At 42.1% G+C, this 25,816-nt stretch overlaps 1 protein-coding gene across 1 annotated transcript in view; it reads right to left on the bottom strand.

Annotated features, from left to right (window-relative positions):
• Window positions 1-1,482: 1,482 nt before the first annotated feature.
• FOCAD (focadhesin) overlaps window positions 1,483-25,816 on the bottom strand; it is a 274,520-nt gene continuing 250,186 nt past the window's right edge. The window contains exons 37-44 of the mRNA XM_084898094.1: window positions 24,352-24,467; window positions 19,214-19,474; window positions 18,579-18,668; window positions 12,095-12,272; window positions 10,539-10,636; window positions 7,222-7,473; window positions 4,981-5,056; window positions 1,483-2,007 (exon numbers count right to left, since the gene is read on the bottom strand). Of these exons, the coding sequence (XP_084754220.1) occupies window positions 1,934-2,007; window positions 4,981-5,056; window positions 7,222-7,473; window positions 10,539-10,636; window positions 12,095-12,272; window positions 18,579-18,668; window positions 19,214-19,474; window positions 24,352-24,467 (1,145 nt within the window). The 3' untranslated portion in view covers window positions 1,483-1,933. The remainder of the gene's footprint in view (window positions 2,008-4,980; window positions 5,057-7,221; window positions 7,474-10,538; window positions 10,637-12,094; window positions 12,273-18,578; window positions 18,669-19,213; window positions 19,475-24,351; window positions 24,468-25,816) is intronic.

Below are 25,816 nucleotides of genomic sequence, written 5' to 3'. Positions count from 1 at the left end.
AAATGGCAAATATCAACATTAAAATGCTGGCTGAGCCGAAACCAATTTGGCTCAGTGGATAGAGCATCAGCCTGTGGACTGAAAGGTCCCAGGTTCGATTCCGGTCAAGGGCATGTACCTTGGTTGCGGGCACATCCCCAGTAGGGAGTGTGCATGAGGCAGTAGATCGATGTTTCTCTCATCGATGTTTCTAACTATCTCTCTCTCCCTCTCTGTAAAAAATCAATAAAATATATTTTAAGAAAATAAAATACTGGCTGATTCTCAAGCCCTTGAGTAAAATGCAACTCTTGAGGACATGGTCACATACCTTCATTTACTTGTCATGAGGCCACTAGGTGTCCTGATTAAGGGATGTGTACTTATAAAACAGACTCACCTTTCAAGGAGTATTTGTCATTTTTTGCTCGCCGAGCATCCCAATTCAGGTGGACCAGGCCTGGTCAGGTAGAGGACCCCACTTCCCGGGGACTCACCTGCGACTTGAGCTGAGTCAGAGTCCCCCCCACGTGGCCGCTGCCATGCCTGTGAGCAAAGACACCTTTCCTTCCACGGAGGCCGCCGGCAGCTGTCGTGACGACTATGCGGAGTGAGCCTGAGAGGGACAAAGCCCGGTGCCCTGTCTGCTCACTGGATGCACTGTGCCTGAGCAGATGTATCTTTAACTTCTGGCCTGTGAGCTAATTATATTCTCCTTTCAGCTGAAGCCATTTTGAATTGGGCAGCTTTCCCTTGCTTTCAAAAGCCCCAAGCACAACAAAATCCTAGCCGCCACTGATCAATCTGATTTAGCTCGTGGTTAACACCATGCTTATTATTCCAGTGTGTCTAGCACAGTGTTTCCCAAAGTTCTCTCATGATGAGAATCATGAGAATTGTATACTTAAAAAATTGTATACAATTGTATACAACTTAAAAAATATATAATTTTACCTATATGTTCCCCAAAATTCTAGTTTAGCACTTCTTAGTTGGGATTCAGGAATCTGTAGTTTAACAACTCCACCAGGTGATTCTCATCATGAGAGAAGGTTGGGAAACACTGGTCTAGCGGTTCCAAGAGAGTGCTTCGTCAACAAGGATAAGAAAAGATGTCTAACTTACAAAGCCAATGGGTGTCCTCCAGAGGCTTCATGGGAAATAGATGAATAATATTTAGTGTTTAAAAGGTAAAAACAAAACCAAAGACCATCTGACCCTATCATAAAGTTTGGTTCAGGGGCTCAGTGGAGCAAGCATACCTGTACTGAAACTATTTGAACAGGCACCCACAAGTCCACAGCTTATCTCAGGGGTCTTCAAACTACGGCCCGCGGGCCACATGCGGCCCGCAGAGGAGTCTGATCCGGCCCGCCAGGTTTTTTGGGCAGTGAGCGCAGCCGAGGTGTTACAGTAGGAATTAGTAGTTCATATAGTCCGGCCCTCCAGCTCTCTGAGGGACCATGATCTGGCCCCCACTTTAAAAAGTTTGAGGACCCCTGGCTTATCTAATCACGTCAGGGGTCCCTCAGGGATCAACTTACTAGTTACACAGGGAAGTTCTGTGTCATGCCTCCGGCACCGCCAGGGTTCGGCTTGGTTAGCAGAACCTAGCCTCTGCCTGAAAACAAATAAAGTCACATGCACAAAATTCATGGGATTATTTTACTAGAATCTGGGGGAGAGGAAATGATATAGTCAAAGTTGCACAAAGAAAATCTTCAGATTGACCTCAAGCCAAACGAAAGGAAGTTCAATTTCTCATTTCCTTCTCCACTGGCCTGGGGAGGGAAGCACCGTCTCCTTTCCTGGCACTCAGGGTTCAAACCGCCCCGGATGTGGCCACCCTCTCACGACCTTGAGATGCATCCCAGACACAAATTCTGAGAGATTCCTTCCATTCGTGTGGTTTTCCTCTTCTGGCTGAGAATGCGGCTGGCTACGGCCAAACTGTTCACCAACCGTACGCTCTGGTCCATACCGCTTTCTTCTTAAACTCCGGGAGAACTCGTAAGGACAGCAGGGTGGCTAAGGGGACAGAAAGCAAAGTGCGCTGTTGCATTTGGTGGAGCTGCATTTGCAAAGGTCATTTAGATCAAAAGAGCATCAGGATGGAACCTGGATAATCCTCAAGACCAAGAATGACCACCTAGCAGTAGACAAAGTTTTAATGGCAGAAAAACAATAGTAAAGTTTGGGGGAATTTTTTTTTTTTTGGTATCAGTTCAGGAGAAATTCTGCAGAATTAAAATAAAAACTGACTGCTGGTGGGAATGCAGACTGGTGCAACCACTGTGGAAGATATTATGGAGTTTCCTCAAAAAACTGAAAATGGAACTCCCATTTGACCCAGTAATCCCACTCCTAGGAATATATCCCAAGAAACTAGAAACACCAATCAGAAAGGATATATGCACCCCTATGTTCATAGCAGCAAAATCTACAATAGCCAGAATATGGAAACAGCCTAGGTGCCTGTCAGCAGATGATTGGATCAAAAAACTATGGTACATCTACACTAGGGGTGTCGAACTCAATCAGAGAAGGGGCCAAAATCTAAAATCCAGCCTAAATCGCGGGCCGAATGGTTTACTGAACAGTCATAAACTGACAATGTCATAAACTGACAGTGGAGTGCAGTGATGACAGCGCGGTGAGGGCCACATTGCAAGGCCTGGCGGGCTGGATTTGGCCCGCGGGCCTTCTGTTTGACACATGTGATCTACACAATGGAATACTATGCTGCCATAAAAAAGAAGGAATTCTCATAATTTGCAGCAACCTGGATGGAATTGGAGAACATCATGCTGAGTGAAATGAGCCAATCAATGAAAGAGAAACACCACATGACCTCACTCACTTATGGATAATAAAGAACATTATAAACTGTGAACCAAAAGATAGATATAGAGACAGTAAAGCAACAAGCAGACTGTCAAATTACAGTGGGGAAGGGAGGGAGATCTGGGGGAGAGAATAGATCAACCGAAGGACTTGTATACATGCATATAAGTACAACCAATGGACATAAAACTCTGGGGAGGGAGAGTATGTATGAGAGGGAGGAAGGGGGGCAAAAAAAAAAAATCAATAAAATATATTAAAAATAAATAAATAAAATAAAAACTGACTTCAGGGATGCTGAAGATATTCTTTTTTCTTAATCAGGGTGCTTATTAAATAAGTGTGTCCCTTTTATAAACATTTACTTATGACTTATTTTTCTACATGAATATTATTTTTCTACTAGGTATTTAACTAAAAGGTAAAAACAGAACAAAACAAAACAAAAAAAACAACAAAAAACCAAAGACCATCTGACCCTATCATAAAGTTAGGCTCAGGGGCTCAGTGGAGCAAGCATACCCATACTGAAACTATTTGAACAGGCACCCACAAGTCCACAGCCTTTCTTATCTGTCAGGGGTCCCTCAGGGATCAATTTAAAATAGGGAAGTTCTGTGTAATGCCTCTGGGTAACTTATCATATATATTACTTTGGAATACTAATAGAAATATACTGAGCTATTATTTAAAATAGTGTGAAGGAATGGAGGGAAGCCAGAGTTATTGTGTGTGACTCTAATAAAGTCCTTGAACAGATAATAGAGTTAAACATTTATTTTCTTGATCTAAATTACTCCTCCTCATCAGTATCAGTTGTTATCTTTATAACCTAAGAGTATATATTGGCAGTAACCAATGGTATTATGTGCCCACGGCCATTACAAATGAGTCCGGACTCCCCCATGCAAACAAATGGAGGACATCCCAGCAGCAAATCTCTAGGGATGGCTCTAGTGCAGTGGTCGGCAAACTGCGGCTCGGCGAGCCACATGCGGCTCTTTGGCCCCTTGAGTGTGGCTCTTCCACAAAATCCTACGGCCTGGGCGAGTCTATTTTGAAGAAGTGGCATAAGAAGAAGTTTAAGTTTAAAAAATTTGGCTCTCAAAAGAAATGTCTATCGTTGTACTGTTGATATTTGGCTCTGTTGACTAATGAGTTTGCTGACCACTGCCTAGTGGAACTATTTCAGGCCCCAGCCCTATTCTCAGTGAAGTCCTGTGACTGATCAGAATCACCTTCACAGACATGTCCTCCACCCTCTTTGTGGGTAGGGAGAAGAATCAGACAAAATACATTAGGAAATTCTCACTTGTTTGGCAAATAATAAATTACACCATGCTTAAAGTAAAACATGGTCAGACTATGGCTCTAGCCTAGAGACAGGCCTGATAGGTTATCAAAAGGTAGGCCAACACGCAACCTTCCCAGGTGAGCCGTTTCAGAGCAGTATGTTACAGCATGTCCAGGTAACCATAGCAACTATTACCCACCCACCCACAGAGCCAGCCCTGAAAGACTTCTCATATTTGAGTAAAAAAAATCTATATAATTTTCACAGAAATACCTTCTATGTCTGTTGTCCCAACAGTCATAGTTTAACAAATCAATAGAGGAGTACTATAAAAAAAATCACACAAAAACATATAAATACCTGGGAAATGTCCAACTCCCTTGGCAAAATACCAGGCAGCCATTAAAAATACCAGGATGAAGCCAGCGTAAGAAAAGGTTAAATGCTTTAAAAAATAATTTTAAAATATAAGAGGAAGTATTCAAAGTGTGTATTTTCTCAATTATTTATAATTTCAAACACATTAAAACAACATGCCCAGAGGGAGCAAAAACTCAGGAAAAAATGTCAAAATTATCACTGGCCAATGGGGTTCTGGATTCCTCTTTGCTTTTAATGAATTTTCTAAGTTTTGGTTAAGTTGTATTTTACAATTATAATAAAACATTTTAAAAACCATTTAAAGAAAACTAAATGCACTGAAACTTTTTAAGATCCACTTTCCAATTCCATAGGCCACAAGGGTGGCAGCTCCGAGTTTCTCCTTCCGCTGAACCAGGACAACACCTGCTCTGATGCTGTTTTGAGCGCAGACAGCACGGGGAGGTTTTCCCTATCGTGTGCAGAAAGCACAGAAGTCCTACCTTTTAAAAGACCCCTGGATTCCGCAGAGAGGCCTTCCTTAGGACTTTCCATGAGGTTGAAGAGCCAATCAATGAACTAGAAAGAAAATGAAGAACAACAGTACCAGTCAGAGATCAGTCAGCCCTCGGGCCTGCGTACCTGCGTACCTGCGGACCAGAGCCATAGTCCCTGGGGAGCACCTGACTGGGCTGGGGAGGCCCTGCAGGAAGGGACCAGGCACAAGATGTGAAAGGCAGACACAGCTCCCATTTAGTCAGAAGACCCACCAAGTCAAACCTCCTTTCCTCGCTGAATACCTGAGACCTGGTATAGGTTTTAAGAGTGAGGGACACAGGGGCTCAGAGGGACTCCTGTGTGCCTCGGAGAAACTTTTCTCTCTCATTATTCTGAGAGGTCCAGATTGGTCAAAAACCTTGCCCAATTCCACTGTCATTGAATAGCAGTGTCAAGATCTGAACTTAAATATACCTAGCTTCAAAGCTTCACACTCTGGCTGTGGCCAGTGTGGCTCAGTTGGCTGAGTGTCATCCCATGCACCAAGAGGTCGCAGGTTCGATTCCCAGTCAGGACACATGCCCTATTTTGGCTTGATTCCCAGTTAGAAGGGTTGGGGGCGGGGGGTTAGGGAGGCAGCTGATCGATGTTTCTCTTTCATTGATATCTCTCTCTCTCTCTCTCTCTCCCTCCCTCCCTCCCTCTTCCCCTCTCTCCCTCTTTCTCTAAAAAAAGAAAAAAAAAAAAAAGCCTCATACTATATCTTTGCATCATGCTGCTTGCTACCTGGGTCTATGTACATCCAAGCCTAAGCTCCTAGTCTGGGCATTAAACAGGGAAACTCAGCAGATGTAAGCTACTGTTTCTAAAATAAAATATGTTTCTATAGATAAGAACAGTTCATGCCCAAATGAATATAAAACAGCAAGTTGACATGCAAAATAAAAAAAGCGTAACAATTGGTTAGCTAGAGCCAAGTGTGTTAACTGCACATAGATCCTGCAAATGAGGTAGAAACTCATAGTCTTGACGACCTTGGACTGATTTCCTACGGTGCAGACAAAATTGTTTTCGAATTGGATATAGGGCAATTTCATCGATTCCTGAATGTTGCCAGTCTTGACTCATTTGAACTGTGGACATAGAAGCTGGGCTGAAGAAAGAGTAACATAATAAAGAAAGCATTCCTAATTCCCTGCTTTAATTAAAAGCTTTTTTTCTTCGTTTATTTTTTCTCAACTTTGTTTTAAAATATCCTACCGGTAAAGTAAATAAGTCAAACTCTATAAACACACAACAGACGCAGATGTCTGCATTGTAGTTCAAAGCAAGCCTGGTGTCCTAGGCCAGAAAGAACACGAGGTAATACCACATTTAAACTGATTTTCGTTTCTGATGTCACAGAAAACACAAAAGTTGGGCCAATACTATTAACATTTACCAGGTTTAAGAAAAGAGAGGAATTTTCATTGAGATGCTCAGGGGAGCTGTGCACAGCTAAACTATGAGTCTGCAGCTCAAAAATACTTTTGAAGATTAGTCATAAAGTTAGTTTTAAGCTTTCAGCATAAAAAAAAAATCCAATTTTGATTAAATGATTCAGAAAGAATCCTCCAAAACAACTGTATTAAAATAAAAACAGGTCAAGGCCACATAAGGAGAATTCTGGGAAGCGCAGTATTTCCATCTGCTCAGCAGGACAGCGAGTAAGCTGGTGAATCAAAAGTCTTAATATCAAAAGCGTAAGGGACTTCCTGAGGGCAGGGAGATCACCTTACAGCCCACACATCCCACAGCTTCCCTGGAAGGTGGCTGCAGGAAGGAATGAGCTGGGCTACGCGAGATGATGGGTGCTCCACCCTCATGTTTCCTTTCAGATTCCCTGAAAGGCACCCGCCCCCCAGGCACTGCTGATCCCCCCTCCCTTGTTCATCACTACTCTACACTCCTTTCCCTCTTGCAATCTTGAGCTCTCAGAAGCTTACTCATCATTTCCACACCAGGACCAAGAACCCATGTGTCTTTCTTTGATAAATGAATGTAGGCAGACCCCCGCCTGCCTCCCCCCCACCCCCAGCTATGAGCAAGTTGTTTCTGTTGAGGCTCTGCATCTGGCTGGGATTTGGGGCCCAGCACGAAAGCCTGTGGGGTGAGTCCAGTGTTGCTGGGCTCCCACGTCACATCTACGGCAGGAACTGTCGAGGAGGAAATGGCCACCTGCCCCGGCAGCAGGCAGCCGCCCTCACCTTCTGGGCCTGCTCCCTCCACGGCTCCTTCTGCAGCAGCAGCGGCATGCTACTGGGAAGGAGAGCGAGGGCCGCCTGCAGAGTGACCCTGTGCATTGGGCTCCTGCCAAGGAAGCTGGATGCTGGCCAAGCCAGGCCCTGTTCTTGATGCCATGGCAACCAACTGGCACTGAGGCCGAGGAGGAGAGGGGCAGCATGGTCGGCCCATGCAACCACCGCCGTTGCAAAGATCAGCAACAAGAAGTCCAGAGCCTATAATGGAAATAGACACAAAGCTAGTAACATGTTTTAATCACTCAGAGTAACACATGTTCACATACATAGCCCTGTAATGATGCAATGCTCTGTTCCCCTCTCCACAGCCCCTCCTGCCCCAGAAGAGGACTGGACTGAAGAGCAAACTCGGTTTCCAAACTGAATCAGGAGACACTGTAGGGAAAGCATGTCAAACTCATGGACCGTGGGCCAGGTGCCTCATTTATTTGGCCTGGGTTAGCCTTTGAGTTTGACATGTTTGCTGTAGGGCTTTGGTAGGTTTTTGGGGTCCTCTTTTGGGAATACAGAAGGACCATCAGTTTGATTATTAATGCTCTAACATTTCAGGAGAAACATAATTAAATTTCTAATCATATGGAGCTTTAAATACTCATCTGGTTTGGTGTTTTCTAAGAGATTAAAAATTAATTAAGAGTGCTATGGAAAAGTATATTTAGATTTATTGTTACATGGCTGAAACTGATTTTAAAAATATTTACAGTCTTGTTTTATTTTTGAACAATAACAAATGACTCTCCTCATGCATTTTACCGAGTCTGTCTAGAATCTGTCCCTTTAGATTTTAGACTGTTCTAGACAATTGTAGAAATGGTGGTAACAGGGGCTACCTCTAAGATGTTGAATTACTGTGATTTAAATTACACTTCTTTCTGCTTATCTGTATTTCCCAGGTTTTAAAAGATTTTTCATAAGAAAACAGAAAAGGCTAATAGAAACGCAGGAGATAAAATAAAAAAAAAAGATGATAGATTATGCTTGTTAGAAAAAGTTCAAAAAGAACTCAATCTCTTAGAATTCCTACTCTACTAAATAAAAATTTAAAACACACGCAACTCCTCAGAAAAGTGGGGCAGAATTTCAAACAACATTCCAGGCTGTGCACATTTTTACTCACAAAGGAAACATGTGAATGAGACATGCCTGTAGGAAAAAAACTGTAAACCAAAAAATTTCCTTATTTAGAAAATAAGGAAAGGGGGAAAGTGCTGTCATTATTTCATTTACTAATGATATATTGGGTCGGCAGCTAAGTAATTGCGGATTTTTTTAAGAAAATCAAAGACAATTTTTTCATGGAACTAAATAACTTTATTCTGTAATGTATTGCCCATTTTGATCAATGACCTTTTGCCATCTTTCAGGAAGCATCATAATCCCATGTTCAAAAAACTTCTGGTTTTTATTAGCAAAAAACTGAATCAGGTACGATTTGACATCATCATCATTATTGAAATTTTTACCATTCAAGGAGTTTTGTAAAGATCGAAACAAAAAGTAATCAGATGGTGCAAGGTCAGGACTATATGGTGGATGTGGCAAAACATCCCAACCAAGCTCCATTAATTTTTGCCGAGTGACCAAAGATGTGTGTGGCCTTGCATTGTCATGATGGAATACAACACCTTTTCGATTTGTCAATTCGGGCCGCTTTTCTTCAACTGCATTGTTTAATTTCATTAGTTGTTCAATGTAGACATCAGAATTGATCTTTCGGTTGGGTGGTAAGAGTTCAAAGTAGACAATTCCTTTGTAATCCCACCAAACTGATAACAAAACCTTCTTTTGATGAATATCAGCTTTTGATGTTGTTTGAGTTGGTTCACCTGGCCTGCTCCACGATCTTTTCCGCTTGATATTGTTGTAAACAACCCATTTTTCATCGCCAGTTATCAGTCGTTTTAAAAATGGATCATTTTCATTACGTTTCTTTAGCAAATCGCAGCTGCTAATGCGTTGCGTTAACTGTGATTCTTTAATTTCGTGAGGAACCCATGTATCGAGTTTTAAAATATAGCCAAGTTGTTTTAAGTGATTTTCAATGCATGTATGTGATACATGAAGCTTCTCTGCAATCTCACGTGTTGTACTGTGACAGTCCGAATTGATTATTGCATTGATTAGGGCGTCATCAACTTCAACTGGACGACCAGAGCGTTTTTCATCTTTGAGTGAAAAATCACCAGAACAAAATTTGGCAAACCAATTTTGACACTGCCGTTCTTTTAAGGCTTCGTCACCATAAATAGCACATAACTTTTTATGAGCTTGTGATGCATTTTTCCCTTTGAGGAAATAAAAAAGCAAAATATGACGAAAATGTTCCTTTTGATTTTCCATTTTTTAACGAACGCCAAACGAAAACTACAAAACAGATCAAAAAACTTTTTTTACTGATTAACAGCTGCGCCTGTGGCTTTCTTTTCCTCCTTCCTTTTAAACTATCAAATAACAAACTATCAAATAACAAAATGTGTTTTACATTTGTACTACGTCTGCAAACCTAAAAATTCAACTGAAGCCATATATGTGAGAAACCAGCAATTACTTAGTTGCCGACCCAATATTTTATTGATTTTTTACAGAGAGGAAGGGAGAGGGATTGTTAGAAACATTGGTGAGAGAAACAATGATCAGCTAGATGCCTCCTGCACGCCCCCCACTGGGGATGTGCCCACAACCAAGGTACATGCCCTTGACTGGAATCGAACCTGGGACCCTTCAGTCCGCAGGCCGACACTTTATCCAGTGAGCCAAACCAGTTAGGGCATAATCTTTTTCTTTTTTAATTCACCCAATACCAGTGATTTTTAACCTTTTTTGGGGTCAGAAGTCAATTTGAAGCTGTGCTGAAAATTGCTAATATATGCACACATACCCATAGGTAGTGGTGTGCACACACTCCAGGAATCTCTTCAAACCAGGCGGGTGAAGCCTCTTGGGCCAGCATGGAGGCCGGAGCCCTTGGGGTCAAGTCCAGGTACATAGACCCTAGGTTTGCCCTCCAACTGGTGTCCTTTGTGTGCTGCCTGTCAAGGAACGTATTCTTTTGAAATCTTTTTCAAGGTGTAACCTTACATGTCCACAAGAACCTGGTAAGAACATCCATTTCTTGTGACATCAGAGTTATCGCCACTGTTGTTTCCCAAGAATAAAAGGAAGGAGGAAAAGAAAGCCACAGGCGCAAAATATTTCTCCTTTTGGGAGAGCAAATGTAAGTTTTATGTTTTAAAAAAGCTACAAATTACTCCTCTGAATTGTACCTCATCAAGAGCCATGTTCTGAATAGAGGTTGACTGGTAAGCAATATTTCTGATATAACCCATCAGTTCCAAGAGCCATTCCATTCTCTTCAACACACCTGAAAAGACAAAAACATTTTCTTACCTGATCAGGGTTTTTCCTTTGAAATGCAAAACAGAACAGTAATGACTATCATAGCTCAAGCAGAACTCCTGGTGAGGATGTCATGAAATAGTGTCCGATCTCTCACCATACCCAAGACTTGCCATCCCCGTGAGAATTACTCTATTCACGGCAGATAAACGTATTTCGGTCTTCATTTTCAATGGCTAATTTATTCTTTAAGCCTACCCACCCACTAGTGGTAAAATGCATTTATTGTAGTTCTTTCTCAACATTAAACACAATATGAGAAATCGGGCACACAACTAGCCAGTGATATTGAATGCCAAAAATCGCACAGAAACCTATCTAAAGACATAAAAAGTAAAAACCAGATGTTATGGGTAAATAGAGAATAAACAACACATTGATTTTTTCCTTTTTTATTTTTTAAAAATGAGGATTCCTATTATAGTAAGAACTACTTAGAAAGGTTTTCAAAAATTCACTGAAAAAGAAAAATATAGGGATTAAGATGGAAGGTTAGAACCAAGAGCAATCTCAAATTTATTTCCATTTGCTTAAATTATCTTCATGCTCAGCTGGGAACACCTACTGGATTTCCCCCCCTGATAAATATAGTTTTGATTTTGAGTAAAGAACTCTAGTTTCTCATCACAGGTTCATTTTTCATTGGTGAGGTGCAAACACAGATATGAGACAACCATCTCAATTGCCATAGAGGAAGTGGAACCCACATTTCCAAGGCGTTTGCCAGTTTCCTCTCAAAACTTTAAAGACACAAAAGATGGGGGATACGGGGCACAGAAGCATAAGCGACTGGCCATGTCTGATCCGTTTAAGCCAGATGCCACTCAGAACATAGACAGAGAAATCCTAAGCACATGACCAGAGGCGTGGGAGGGGAAACGAAGGAGTTCCCTTTTCAGAGGACTCCTAAAGCCTACATGTGTAAACAGTTTAAAAGTTGCGCCATACAATTCCTTAGCAGAGCTCAGGCCTGGAACTCCTCCTGGCTTGAGGATGCAGTGAGGCCATCCAGATTTTATTCTCCTCACCCCTGAGAAGTTCTTCCTATAGAATAACTATTCAAGTTCATTGTTGCTATTTTTTGGTCTGTCTGTTAAATGACTACCCAAAAGCCATTTTCCTGAAAACATCAGGCATAATCAATGGATATCCCGTCTGACAGAATCTACCTGATCAACTTCTCTATATCCTTTGAGGGCCAAAAACGAGATTAAAAAAAAAACCCTCAAAAGAATTCGTTCCCATCGCTAAAGAGTGGATGCTGTGAGCTATACCTGCTCATTTCCGGCCAACGTGCTCCTCATTCGGGGTGACAAGGCCTCACCTGTGTCAAGAAGCACTAACCCAGCGTGCAAGTTGGGGAAACAGTGACAGCTAAGGAGATGGCTCCTTCCTGTCGGGATGCTTGCCCCGCTGGCCTCACCTGTGTTGGCATGGCTCACAATCCGCGCGTGGTACAAGCTGTGCAGGATCACCCAAGCCAGGGCGTCTCTCTCCTGGTGCTGAGCAGCCACACCGAGCATGTCATTCACGCCCATCAGGGGGAGCCGTCCTTGAGAGACCAAGTACAGCCTGACAAAGGAAGCCTTCTCTAGGCTGCTCTGCAAAAAAAAAAAAAAAAAAAAAGGCCAGTTGTTAATCAGCTTAACAATAACCCACAGCCATCGGACCAAGTTATGAATAGCAAGAACCTACAACCAAAATTACTCTACCCAGCAAAGTTATCATTCAGAATTGAAGGGCAGATAAAAAGCTTCACAGATCAGAAAAAGCTAAAGGAGTACATCACCACCAAACCAGTATTATATGAAATGCTAAAAGGTGTTCTTTAAAAAGAGGAAAAAGAAGAAAAAAGTAAAAATAAAAATTATGATAAACAAATACATATCTATCAACGAGTGAATCTAAAAGTCAAGTGAATTAAAAATCTGAGGAACAGAATAAACTGGTGAATATAATAGAATCAGGGGCATAGAATGGGAGGGGATTGATAATTCTCTGGGGGAAAGGGGTGTCTGTATGGGGGGTACGGGAAGAGACTGGACAAAAATCATATACCTATGGATGAGGACAGGGCGGGGGGGAGGTAAGGGCAGAGGGTGGAGTGGGGACCAGGTGGAGGGGAGCTATGGGGGGAGGTGGGGAAAGGAGAAACAATTGTAATAATCTGAACATTGAAGATTTATTTTTTAAAAATAAAGCCAGTTGTTCAGTTACTATTAAATTAGCTGTCGTTGTTATGGAACCTCAGCACATGGGCAGAACAGAAAGGGTGAGGTGAGGTTATTATTCCAAATGCTAAAACTTCATTTCCTGCAGCCTGTGGCCCACTTCCCTGCGCTCCATTTGAACGTATATGCAGATAGTGCCTTAGTGTCACCTCCTGCTTCTCATAAAAACCATCAATGAGTTTGGGGTCAATCAATGATGATATTTAATAAGAATACACAAATAATAATAATGATCACCAACACGGTACTTGCCAGGTGCTAGGCGCCATTCTAAGCACATGACACGTATTCTTCTGACAGTCCACAAAGCATGGTACACACACCTCTGGGGACCCCAAGACTCTTTTAAGGTGTCTGTGTGGTCAAACTGTGTTCATAATAGCATCCAACTGCAGTAATGTTCATTGTATTTTTTCATCCCCACTTGAAATTTTTGCAAAAATCTAGTTTCACTTAAAACACTCCTGTAAACCAGTGATTTCAACCTTTTTCTTCTCATGGCACATATAAACTAGCTACTAAAATTCTGCAGCACACCAACAAATATATATTGCATTTTTTGCAGATGTGAACAAAAAATAGGTATGATTTTGATTCCTTCATACAGGATGGCTGTTGTTGTGTTGGCTGTTGTCATTTTCTATTTGACAATCAAGGGAAAAGAGGTCAGTACCCCTGACTAAATAGTCAGGTATTGTATGTTTTAGAAATTCTTGTGGCACACCGCTTCAAAATCACTGATGTAAACAATAGAAATTATTAATTTTATTAAACCTTTGCCCTCTGAGTACACGTCTTTTTAATATTCTGTGGGACAAAGTGGGAAGTTTCCAGAAGGGACTTCTGCTGCACACTGAAGTACAATGGTTATCCCAAGGAAAAACACAACCTCGAGGTGGCCCCTCTTCCCATGGAACCACCTACGGCTACTCAAACCGAGTCTTTGACAGCCCACCTTTTAAAAGAGAAAGGAGTGAGACCCTCAGTTCATGGAAAATACTTGACAGTATTCACTGTCAATAATATAATCGGAACTTTCAATCAAAAATTAGATTTTCGGCCCTAACTGGCCCTAAAAATTAGATGTTTGGCTCAGTGGATAGAGCATCGGCCTGTGGACTCAAGGGTCCCAAGTTCAATTTCAGTCAAGGGCATGTACCTTGGTTGTGAGCACATCGCTAGTAGGGGGTGTGCAGGAGGCAGCTGATCAATGTTTCCCTCTCATCGATGTCTCTAATTCTCTATCCCTCTCCTTTCCTCTCTGTAAAAAATCAATATAATATATATTTTTTTAAATTAGATTTTTGGAAAATTTGTATCTGCTTATACAAGTTTGGCAGTTTCCCAATACATGAAAGACTGGTGATATTAACCAATACAATGTGTGGATATTATATAGTGAAAATATACCAATATTTGGAAGATTTTCAAGCGGCCAATGTATGATATTACAGAATCACGCACCGGGGAGAGATGCAAAGCACAAAACCGCTGAATGGCTTTTAACGTAACAGAGTGAAGCTCACTGTGACCAGGTACCACACTGCAACTAACCTGCAGAAACTACTGCTTTTGTATTTTGGTGCAAAATCAGGGAGATCCTAATTATCTAAAAAGCATGTTAACACCCTCCTCCCTTTCCTCTTACATATCTGTGGGAGGCTGATTTTCTCCACATGCTTCTCCAAAATAACATCTCAAGAGACTGAAAGGGCAGCCGCCAGGCGGACCCCGCTGCCTTCTGCCACGGCAGACACGGAGGAGCCTTGCGAGAATGCGAAGCAAAGCCACTCTCCTCAAGAGCTTTTTTTTTTATTTTCTGGAAAATATTTTTTTCTTATTTATGTTAAGATGCAACGGGATTAATAAAACTTTAAGCTGTTTTTCGCTTTCTAGTTTTAATTCTTAATATGGTGAATATTGACAGGTGTGACCATATACTAGTACACAGCAGCTCTTTGGAGTCTTCAGTCATTGTTAAGACAATAAATGGCCTTGAGACCAAAAGGTTTAAGCACTATGCTAACTACTGACTTCTCACACCGGCTGTAAGCAACCCATTACCATTTCCCCTGCCTTTGTAGATGCGGAGGCTGCATCACGGACACTGGGTGGCCTGCTTGAGCCACACGGCTCTCGGGGGCAGAGGAGCCCTGGAGCCCGGGTGTCCGGGGCTTCACTCTGCAGCATTCTCACCTCCACGCTTTCCGGAAATGAAAGCGCTCCTCAGGGGAACACACGACCTCCCTTGGGGACATCGGAAGACTATTTAGTATACTGTGGTGACAATGTTCTGGATGGTCCTTTAGGAACCAAGTGAATAACATAGCAACCTTTAGCTCTAGGTACCAGGAAGTTTGTATGCTTCACGTCTGACTATATTACCATAGTAATAGGACATAAAAAAATTGCATGACTAAAGTAAGTATGATAATAAATCATTACTGAGTACTTGCCTTGGGTCAGGCACTTTTCTAAGAACTTACTGTGGATTAAGTCATTTAATGCACAAATCAACCCAAATGGGTAGGTGCCATTGTCTCCCTTTTTCAGATGAGGAAAACTGAGGCAGGGAGAGGTTATGAAATGTAACTAAGGTCACACTGGTAAGTCAGAGCTGGATTTTAAAGCCTGGCAGTGAGGCTCCAGAGTCCATTTACATAAGCATTTATTTTATTTTATTAAATTTTTAAAATTTAATAAATCTTTATTGTTCAGATTATTACAATTGTTCATTTTTTCCCCATAGCTCCCCTCCACCTATTTCCCACCCCACCCTCTGCCCTTACATCCCTGCCCCCCCTTACTGTCCTAATCCTTAGGTGTATTATTTTTGTCTAGTCTCTTCCCGTACCCCCTACACCCCTTTCCTCCCAAGAATTGTCAGTCCACTCCCTTTCTATGCCCCTGATCCTATTATATTCACCAGTTTATTCTGTTCCTCAGATTTTCAATTCACTTGTTAATATATATGTATTTGTTGTTCACAATTTTTATCTTTACTGTTTTCTTTTTCTTCCTCTTCTTAACACCTTTCAGCATTTCATATAATACTAGTTTGGTGGTGATGAACTCCTTTAGCTTTTCTTATCTGTGAAGATCTTTGTCTGACCTTCAATTCTGAATAATAGGTTTGCTGGGTAGAGTTATCTTAGTTGCTATTCATCACTTTGAATATTTCTTGCCACTCCCATCTGGCCTACATAGTTTCTGTTGAGAAATCAGCTGACAATCATATGGGTGCTCCCTTGTAGGTAACTGTTTTTCTCCTGTTGCTTTTAATATTCTCTCTTTTGTCTTTTGCTCTTGGCATTTTAATCATGATGTGTCTTGGTGTGGTCCTCTTTGGATTCCTTTTGTTTGGGGTTCTCTGTGCTTCCTGGACTTGTAAGTCTATTTCTTTCACCAGGTGGGGGAAGTTTTCGGTCATTATTTCTTCAAATAGGTTTTCTGTATCTTGCTCTCTCTCTTCTTCTGACACCACCATAATTCTGATATTGGTAGGCTTGAAGTTGTTCCAGAGGCTCCTTACACTATCTTCATATTTTTGGATTCTTTTTTCTTTTCCAGTTGGATTTTTTTTCTTCTTCTTCTTTGTTTTTTAAATCTTTGACTTGATTCTTGTGATCTTTTAGTCTGCTGTTGGGTCTCTCTATAATATTTTTTATTTCAGTCAGTGTGTGCTTAATTTCTAAGTGGTCCTTTTTCATATCCTTGAGGGTCTCGCTAAATTTATTGGCCTTTTCTAGAAAATTATTGAAAAACCTTATAACCGTGGTTTTGAACTCTATATCCAGTCATTTGCTTTCCTCCATTTCTTTCATTTGTGATTTGTTTCTTTGTCTCCGCATTTTGGCTGCTTCTCTGAGTTGATAGAGTGGCTTTGTGTGCTAGGTGTCCTATAGGGCCCAGTGGCTCAGCTTCCCCAGTTACCTGAGGTGAACACTCCTGGTGCACCCCTTTGTGGCTGTGTGTACAGTGTTGTTGTAGTTAAACCTTGGTTGTTTTTGGTATCACTGGGAGGAACTGACCTCCAGGCCAGGTGGTTGTGAGGATCAGCTGTGTCTATGCTGGGAGAAATTCTGTGCTGGAGACACCCTTATGAAACAAGACTTGCAAAAGCCTCTGTTCTCAGCTTGGATGAGGCGGAGTCTCGGGGCGGAGTCTCAGGGTGAAGCAGACAGCATTGGTTTCCCTGTCAACCCTGCTCTAAGAGGCCCCTGGGTCTTAGTGTCCCGTGGTAATCACTGCAAGCACCTGAGAAATCTGCCCTCGAGTTTTGCCCTCTGCGAGACAGTCCAGTTTCTCCCGGAATGAGTCTGGGTCCCCAGAGTCTCACCCAGAACTGGAGTTCAGTGCAATCAGCAGCTTTTGTCTCCTGATTGGGAAAGCCAGCCATGTACTCAGTTACCCGCCCTCTCCACACACTCGCATCTCAGTACCTCTGCCTTCTGCAGCTCCTCTGAGTCTCAGTGTGCTTCTCTCTTTCCTTCTAGTTGTAGAATTTCCACTCAGCCAGCTTTCCTGTGGTTCTGGATGATGTCCGTTTTGTCTTTTAGTTGTAGTTTTGAAATTGTTGTGCGAAGCAGCAGTTAAGGTGTTTACCTATGCCGCCATCTTGGTTTCTCCCCACATAAGCATTTCTTTATACTGCCTCTCCTTGCTTAAACTGGGCTCATCTCCAAAATGCTGGCATCCCAAATTCTCTAACAGTGGTTCTCAAACCTTATGATGCACCACAATCACCTGCAAGAACTGTTAAAACAGACAACCAGGCCCCACTTCCAGAGTTTCTGATTGAATAGGTCTGGAGTGGGACTTGAGAATTTGCATATATAATCAGTTCCCAGGTGATATTCAGGTCTCTGGTCCAGGGTCCACATTTTTGGAATCATTGCTACATGATGCAGAAATTCAAGGATTTAGTTGCATAGGTAAAATCTTGATTAAAGTGGAATCAGATGTCCACTAGCTATGTGAGGGCTCATAGTTCTGTAGAATTTTGATATTCCTTTGTATGCAGGGTTGCCATTTGAATAAGTATGTCCATGGGGATGTATTGACTAAAAAAATTATTCATGCTTACCTGCAGAACAAATGTATTATATCTGTTAAATCTGGCAACCTTACTGGTATGCTACTTTTTGCTCATTCATCATCTGGCTGGCTATAGGTGAGAGGGTGCTTGTTAATTATCTTTTGTCAGGGCTCATGGTGCTTTTTCTCAGTCAGAAACCTTTCTTCATTGAAAACGTAAGTATCAGGTGGAAAAAAAGTAATGTGACACCAGAACTATTTTTTTTTTTTTTTTACACCTTCCATGCACAAGGCAGTCTTTTGGCCAGAATATTCCATTCCTGTGATTTTTATATTGAAGACATTGCACTGTACTCACTTTTGCCCACAGGTAACACTAGCAGCATTGCCAACTGGTGGTCCGTGGACCACTGGTGGTCCATGAGGTCCGAAAGGTTGGTGACTGCTGCACTCAAGTGTTCTTGATAAAGTGGGATTAGCTAGTTTAAAACGTCAAACACATTTGTTAAGAAACAACCACCCAGAATAGACTGGACACAAAACCCAGAGTGAATCAGAGATAGTTTTCTGAGATTAATAGTAACAAATAGGACACAAAACTAGCCTCAATAATGAAAAAGTACATAGATTTGTTATTACCTCGGTAACCGGGGCAAGCCGATTGGCTTCGTCGTCTGTCATCTCCGAGAGGCATTTTGCTACGCTGATGTACAGCTCTAAGTCATTCCTCTGGTAAAGAACAAAGCCCAAACGTGTCAAAATACAATGTGAGGCAAGTATATTCTTCATGTTCCAACAAGTTATTAGATGTGCTTATCTCCACAAATAACCAGAGCAAAACATGTGGTCATTTTTATCTCCTCATCAGAACCCATCATTCCGAAAGGATTTTAACATCTTTGTAAAACTACAATTCTGGGAACCGCTGGAGGAGGGGCAAGGCTAGTACTAAGTCACTTCATGTGAACAGCAGTGAATGACGTGCCCAGGGATTCTTGGGCACAAAGTTTCTGAGCTTCCTCAACCCCCCATAGGCACTGGTAAAAGGCCTAAGAGCGGACTTCCTGGTTAGCCGGCTTCTGAGCTTGTTTGGTTCTAAATATTCAACCTCAATTTAGATCTTGGAAGCAAACACATTCTTAGTGAAGACCTTGGTTATTTCTTGCCAGCCTTCCCACCACATTCTTAAAACGTACACCTCCCTGCTTTGCCAAAAAGGCTTTAAGAAATCCCAAACATAAATGGCCAGGAATGTAAATATTTTTGTTCCTCACCCGAATCTTATTTGGCAGGAGGTCAAAAATGTTCCCAGTAGCTTCAGAGAGCAGGCTCCAGAGGTGCTGGGCAGGGCTGGGCAGCTTCATGGCCTGGCTCAGGCCCTGCAAGGCACTCGGGCAGAGCCCGGGATTGGCAAGTGGGGAAGCCGCTTTGAAAACGGCCACCATTAAGTTTTCAACAAAACCCTGGATCTGTTCGCCAGAGACGTGTTTGGCCCACAGCGGTGCAGACACCAGGAGGTATTTCTTGATATTCAGCTGGAAGGAAAACAGCCAAGGTCAGATGTAAACAGGCAGGTCTGGGCTTACAATGCTTACACTCCCGGGTCATTGCTGTGCTTGAGAGCAACTGAGCCTGGAAAGGTGCAGGTTGCTTCCTGCTCCTGGGTTTCCCCCAGCCTCCTGGTCCGACGGGCCACCAGTGCATGCAATTTTGGCTGCTGCAGGGACTTCTGATCCAGCCTGACTTGTGTATGCATGGTACCTGCCCACCCATCTGCGAACGACTCGGCTTAAACCTGGGGTCTTTTCAGCGAGGGGAAGAAAATGCTGCACCCATAGTCACTGCTGTTCAGTCTTAAGAAGCCACGTTTTCTGTCAAGAAGAGCTCTTGAAGGTGAAAGGCTCTAAACTGAGGACCTGGCAGTCCTGACTCCGTCATCTGAGGAAGCGCAGGGACGTGAGATCAACTGGCACGAGGAGAACACTGCTGACCAGAGAACAGCAGTTGAGCATGTGAGAGTGACCCTGGCCTCTAAGTTCCTGACAGCTAGGAAGGGGCACAGTTAGTAAAGTCTCACAGACTTTAATAGAGCAGAGTTCAAAAATTCTCAGAAACAGCCTGGCCAGTATGGCTCAGTGCTTGAGCGTCGACTCAGGAAGCTGGAGATCATGGTTCAATTCCCAGTCAGGGCACATGCCTGGGTTGCAGGGTTGATCCTCAGTGGGGGGTGTGCAGGAGGCAGCTGATAATGGTTCTCTCTCATCATTTATGTTTCTACCCCTCTCTCCCTTTCTTCTCTGAAATCCAATAAAAATATATTTTTTAAAAGTCTCAGAAACAGAATATGACACCAAAGGAGCAGCAAGTCTAAAAGAAGTGGTATAAAAAAAATAAAGTCTGACAAAAATCAGTAAATTTCTAAAAAGAGTGATGTCATTGCACGAGTTATCTGAAGAGCTCACTTTAAAATATATATATCAACATATATATATATATATATATATATATATATATATATATATATATATATATATAAAATTGATTTTTTACAGAGACGAAGAGAGAGGGATAGAGAGTTAGAAACATCGGCCGAAACCGGTTTGGCTCAGTGGTAGAGCGTCGGTCTGCGGACTGAAAGGTCCCGGTTCGATTCCGGTCAAGGGCATGTACCTAGGTTGCGGGCTCATCCCCGGTGGGGGGTGTGCAGGAGGCAGCTGGTCGATGTTTCTCTCTCATCGATGTTTCTAGCTCTCTCTCTCCCTTCCTCCTCTCTGTGAAATATCAATAAAATATATTTTAAAAAAAGAAAAAAAAAAAGAAACATTGATGAGAGAGAAATATCAATCAGCTGCCTCCTGCACACCTCCCACTGGGGATGTGCCCGCAACCAAGGCACATGCCCTTGACCGGAATCAAACCTGGGACCTTTCAGTCCACAGGCCAATGCTCTATCCACTGAGCCAAACTGGCTCCAGCTGAAGAGCTCACTTTAAAGAATATGCCATTTCAGACCATTTTTTAATGAGAAAGTATGTAATTAAGAAAAAGAATTCACAAATATAATTCATTAATTAATCAAAATAATATGAAAGGCTCATAATTAAGGACAAATGCAAAAGAGTAGCAGATCTAAAAGAGAAATGGAAAGAAAACTAAAACCTAGAAAATGTCTGAGGTCAACAACACAGGTGAGGCTAGGAGAGTTACACTAATTCAAAAGGAAAGAGCTAATAGTATATGTTTAAGATATGGGCTTTGGGGTCACCTGACTCTCTTCCATTTGTTAGATATGTGAACTTTGCTTAACGTTTGTTTGCCTCAGTTTATCAATCTGTACAATGGAAATAATAGAATCTACTGTGCAGAAGTAAAATAAGCCACACACAGAAGACTTCCTATTTTATGATTCCATTCTAAAGAATTTCTAAAAATTAAGATACCTAGGAATAAACTTAACAAAGGATGTAAAAGACCTGTACTCGGAAAACTTTAGGACATTGAAAAAAGAGAGGAAGACATAAACAAATAGAAGGACATACCATGTTCATGGATTGGTAGAATCAATATCATTAAAATGACCATACTACCTAAAGCAATCTACAGATTCAATGCAATCCTCACTAAATTACCAATGGCATATTTCAAAGATATAGAACAAACTCTAAAAATTCACTTGGAATAAAAAAAGATCCCAAATAGCCACAGAAATGCTGAGAAAAAACAAAGTTGGAGGAATCACATTACCAGATATCAAGCTATATTACCAAGCCACAGTTCTCAAAACTGCATGGTACTGGCACAAGTACCGACATATACTAATGGAACAGAACAGAGAACCCAGAAATTGACTCAAGCCATTATGCGCAATTAATATTTGACAAAGGAGGCATGAACATACAATGGAGTCAAAACAATCTCTTAAATAAATGGTGCTAGGAAATTTGGACAGATACATGCAAAAAATGAAACTAGATCACCAACTTACACCATACACAAAAACAAACTCAAAATGGCTTAAAGAACTTGAATGTAAGACAGGACACCATAAAAATCCTACAAGATTTCATAGGCAGCAAAATAGCAGACATATGTTGTAGCAATATCTTTACAGACACAGCTCCTAGGGCGGTGGAAACTAAGGAGAAAATAAACGGGGCTACATCAAAATAAAAAGCTTCTGCACAGCAAAAGAAACCATCAACAAAACAACAAGAAAGCCCACTGCATGGGAGAACATATTTGCCAATGATATTTCAGATAAGGGTTTAATCTCCAAAATTTACAGAGAACTCATACCACCTAACAAAAGGCAGATAAATGATGCAATAAAAAAAAATGGTCAAAGGATCTAAATAGATACTTTTTGGAAGAGGGCATACAGAAGGCCCAGAGACATATGAAAACATGTTCAAAGTCACTAATCATCCGAGATGCAAATCAAAACAATAATGAGATACCATCTCAGACCTGTCAGAATGGCCATCATCAACAAATTAACAAACAACAAGTGCTGGCGAGGATGCGGAGAAAAAGAAACCCTTGTGCACTGCTGGTGGGAATGTATGCAGACTGGTGCAGCCCCTGTGGAAGATATTATGGAGTTTCCTCAAAAAGTTAAAAATGGAACTGCCATGTGACCCAGTAATCCCACTTCTAGGACTATATCCCAAGAAACTAGAAACACCAATCAGAAAGGATATGTACACCCCTATATTTATAGCGGCACAATTTGCAATAGCTAAGATTTGAAAACAGCCTAAGTGCCCATCAGCAGATGAGTGGATTAGAAAACTGTGGTACATTTACACAATGGAATACTATGCCGCTATAAAAAAGAAGGAACTTTTTACCATTTGCAACAACATGAATGGAACTGGAGAAGATTATGCTAAGCAAAATAAGCCGTTCAGAGAAAGATAAATATCACATGATCTCACTCGTATGTGAGATATAACGATCAACATAATTTGATGAATAAGAATAGATCGATCTAGAGACAAATGGTAGGGGAGGAGGGGTTAGAGATCAACTAAAAAACTTGTATGCATGCATATTAGCATAACCAATGGACACAGACACTGGGGCTTGCCCAGGGTGGAATGGCTGTGGGAGAGGATCCATTTTTCCTACAGTTATAATGGTCACCTTTTATGGAATATAAACTCTAATGCAATAAAGTAAAAAAAAAAAAAAAAAAAAAAAAAAAGGCAGTCTGTCAGGGTGGAAGAGACTTAACCTGATGCCGGAAAGTACTGAGTGCTTACTCGTAGCAGGTGCATAGCAAGTGCTCACTAAGCGGCAGCGGGTGGGGTTGCTTGGAGCAGACAGGTATTGGTGAAAGCTGACAGACAGAAGGCACACATTGAGAACACTGACCTGCAATTCAAAAGTATTAGGAGATGCAGGAAAATTTAAAGGAAAACAGTGAAGAGGCCTGGCCGGTGTGGCTTGGTGGTTGAGCGGTGCCCTGTGAACCAGGAGGTGATGATTTGATTCCTGGTCAGGGCACATGCCTGGGTTGCAGGCTTGATCTCCAATTGGGGGTTGGGGTGGGGGGCATGCAGGAGGCAGCTGATCAATGATTCTCTCTCTCTCTCTCTCTCTCTCTCTCTCTCTCCCCCTTGCTCTCTGAAATCAATAAAAATATATTTAAAAAAAAGAAAAGAAAAAAAGTGAAGAGTAGAGACTAAACCAAAAGTTTGAAGAAATAAGGGAGAAGGGTTTAAAGTATCCTCAAAGACTTAAAGCCTCCTAGAATAGAATAACAAAGATGAGGTCATTGAATTTAGAATCCATTGGTAAAAGGATGCTCCCTCCATCCTTTGGGAATGAAGAAAGGAGTATGACGGAAAACAAGTGCTATCAGCCCTGACACCAGGTCATGAACGAACGCCAGGCAGATCATTTCTTCCTCAGCTCTGTGCTCAAGCTGAGCACCTCACAAAGATGTTCTACTCTGCACCGACACCCCCGCTGCCTCTAGCTGGATGCCTAACCAAGTCCTACCAAGCCTTCAAGGCGCACCTAATTGCTGCCTTTTCTGTGAAAGGGGGATCAGATGTCCTGTCCACGTGGATTTGTCTTTCTCTGACTACCTACTGGATGGTTATGTGCATCATATAAACAAGTAAACCTAGGTTCAACGACTTTCTAGCTGTATGAACTTGAGAAAGGAACTTGAATAACTCTGTCAGCATGTTCCCTTTGTGTAATACATGGTAGCTGATAGCATAAACGGTGGCAGTTATGGCAGAGTCTGAATAACACAATTTTTCACTCTGTTGGCCACCCTCAGTTCTTATAAAATCCCACTTGTCCACTCTTCACTTTGAGAACATACCCCAAATGCACGTTAATCTCCCTCTCGAGAACCCTGTCCTCCTGGTGCCCGACACCCTTAGTGACTACGTACACTGAGGCCGTGGAGCAGTGGGGGCGTCACCCACAGCCCCAGCAGCGCAGCCGCGTTCTGGGAGGACTGCGCCTGGGTCACCATGATTTCCAGGCACAGCTGCTGGACCTCTTCACCTGAAGAGGAGAAAGGAAAAGTGTGTTAGTGCAGCTGCTGCTCTGCTTTCCAGCCTTCAGTGTCTCAGATCATCCATGATTATCCTTTAAATATCAATGCACCTGTTGTGTGACTTCTACAGGTAACAACTGCAGGAAACCAAGAGGTATTCCAAGAGACCTTTCAGAGATTAGGTACAAGAATGTACCAAAGAACCCCAGGGCCTTGAGCCAGCTGGGTGCTCTCTCTCATGATACACAGATGAACCTCAACACTCAAATACTGTACAAATTTGGGCTAAAGATCTCTTTGCCTCTGCTTTCCCTCCTCTCCACCTTGCACCCGGCACACAGAGCAATCTGTCTAGAGCTGGCAGGACTTAGAAATGGAGCCACATTCTGCAGTGACTGAGTCTTTTTAATGGCCCGATCCCATCATCAGACAGCTTTTCTTTTTTCTTCTCTTTTCTAAAAAGTTTTACTAAAACATGAACTTTTTTAAGAAAGCATGCAAAAGCAGGGCAAGGCTGGACATATTTTCAAATGAAATCTCTGATGACAGTACAGTAACGTCATATCTTATACTGGGACAAGGTTAAAAATTAAGACATTTAAATAAAATTTATGTACATTGAAAATCATATTTTATTATCCCTTGAATTGCATATAAGTCACAGCATACAAATCTTTCTGGAGATCACATATAAGCACCTACCCTATATAGTAAAAGTCTAATATGCTAAGTATCCAGTCACCAACAAATCAAAGCATAACATGCTAATGATATGCTAAGGCCACTCAACTGCTCGCTATAAGGTGCACTGATCACCAGGGGGCAGACACTGTGACCAGTAGGTTATCTTGCTGCTGGGGCCCAGCTGAGCAAACTGAGCAAGATGGACTAGACATGCCCTGGAGCCCTCTTGCATCCCTCCCTAGCCCTGATCTTGTACCAGTGGGATCCCTCAGTGTGGCTTACACCCTCTCACAATCTGGGCTGAGATTTCGTGCACTGGGCCTCTAGTTGTAAAATAACATTCATGACATATGCACACAAACATCCATAGTAACAGCATTGTTAAAGTTATTGTCCCTTCCTCTCTCCCTCCCTATCCTCCCCTCTCTCTCTTTTTAATTTTTCTGAAGGTGAGGGGCAAATACATGAAGCTAAGCCTGCATATGCTAAGTCCATGGAAGAGGTTGCTGCAGATGAATGAGAGGTGTGGAGGAGGCATCCCTTTGCCTCTGACCACATGTACCTGTGAAAGATAGGATACTGGTCCCCAAAGATGTCCACATCCAATCTCTGGAACCTGGGAATACATTACCTTGTATGGCAAAGGGACTTTGCAGAACTGCTCTACAGCAGT

Source organism: Pipistrellus hanaki (assembly GCF_964339955.1).
Source record: "Pipistrellus hanaki genome assembly, chromosome: 11".
Classification (NCBI taxonomy): domain Eukaryota; kingdom Metazoa; phylum Chordata; class Mammalia; order Chiroptera; family Vespertilionidae; genus Pipistrellus; species Pipistrellus hanaki.
Note: the sequence above shows the minus strand (reverse complement) of the source record. Positions and strands in the feature narration are given on the sequence as shown.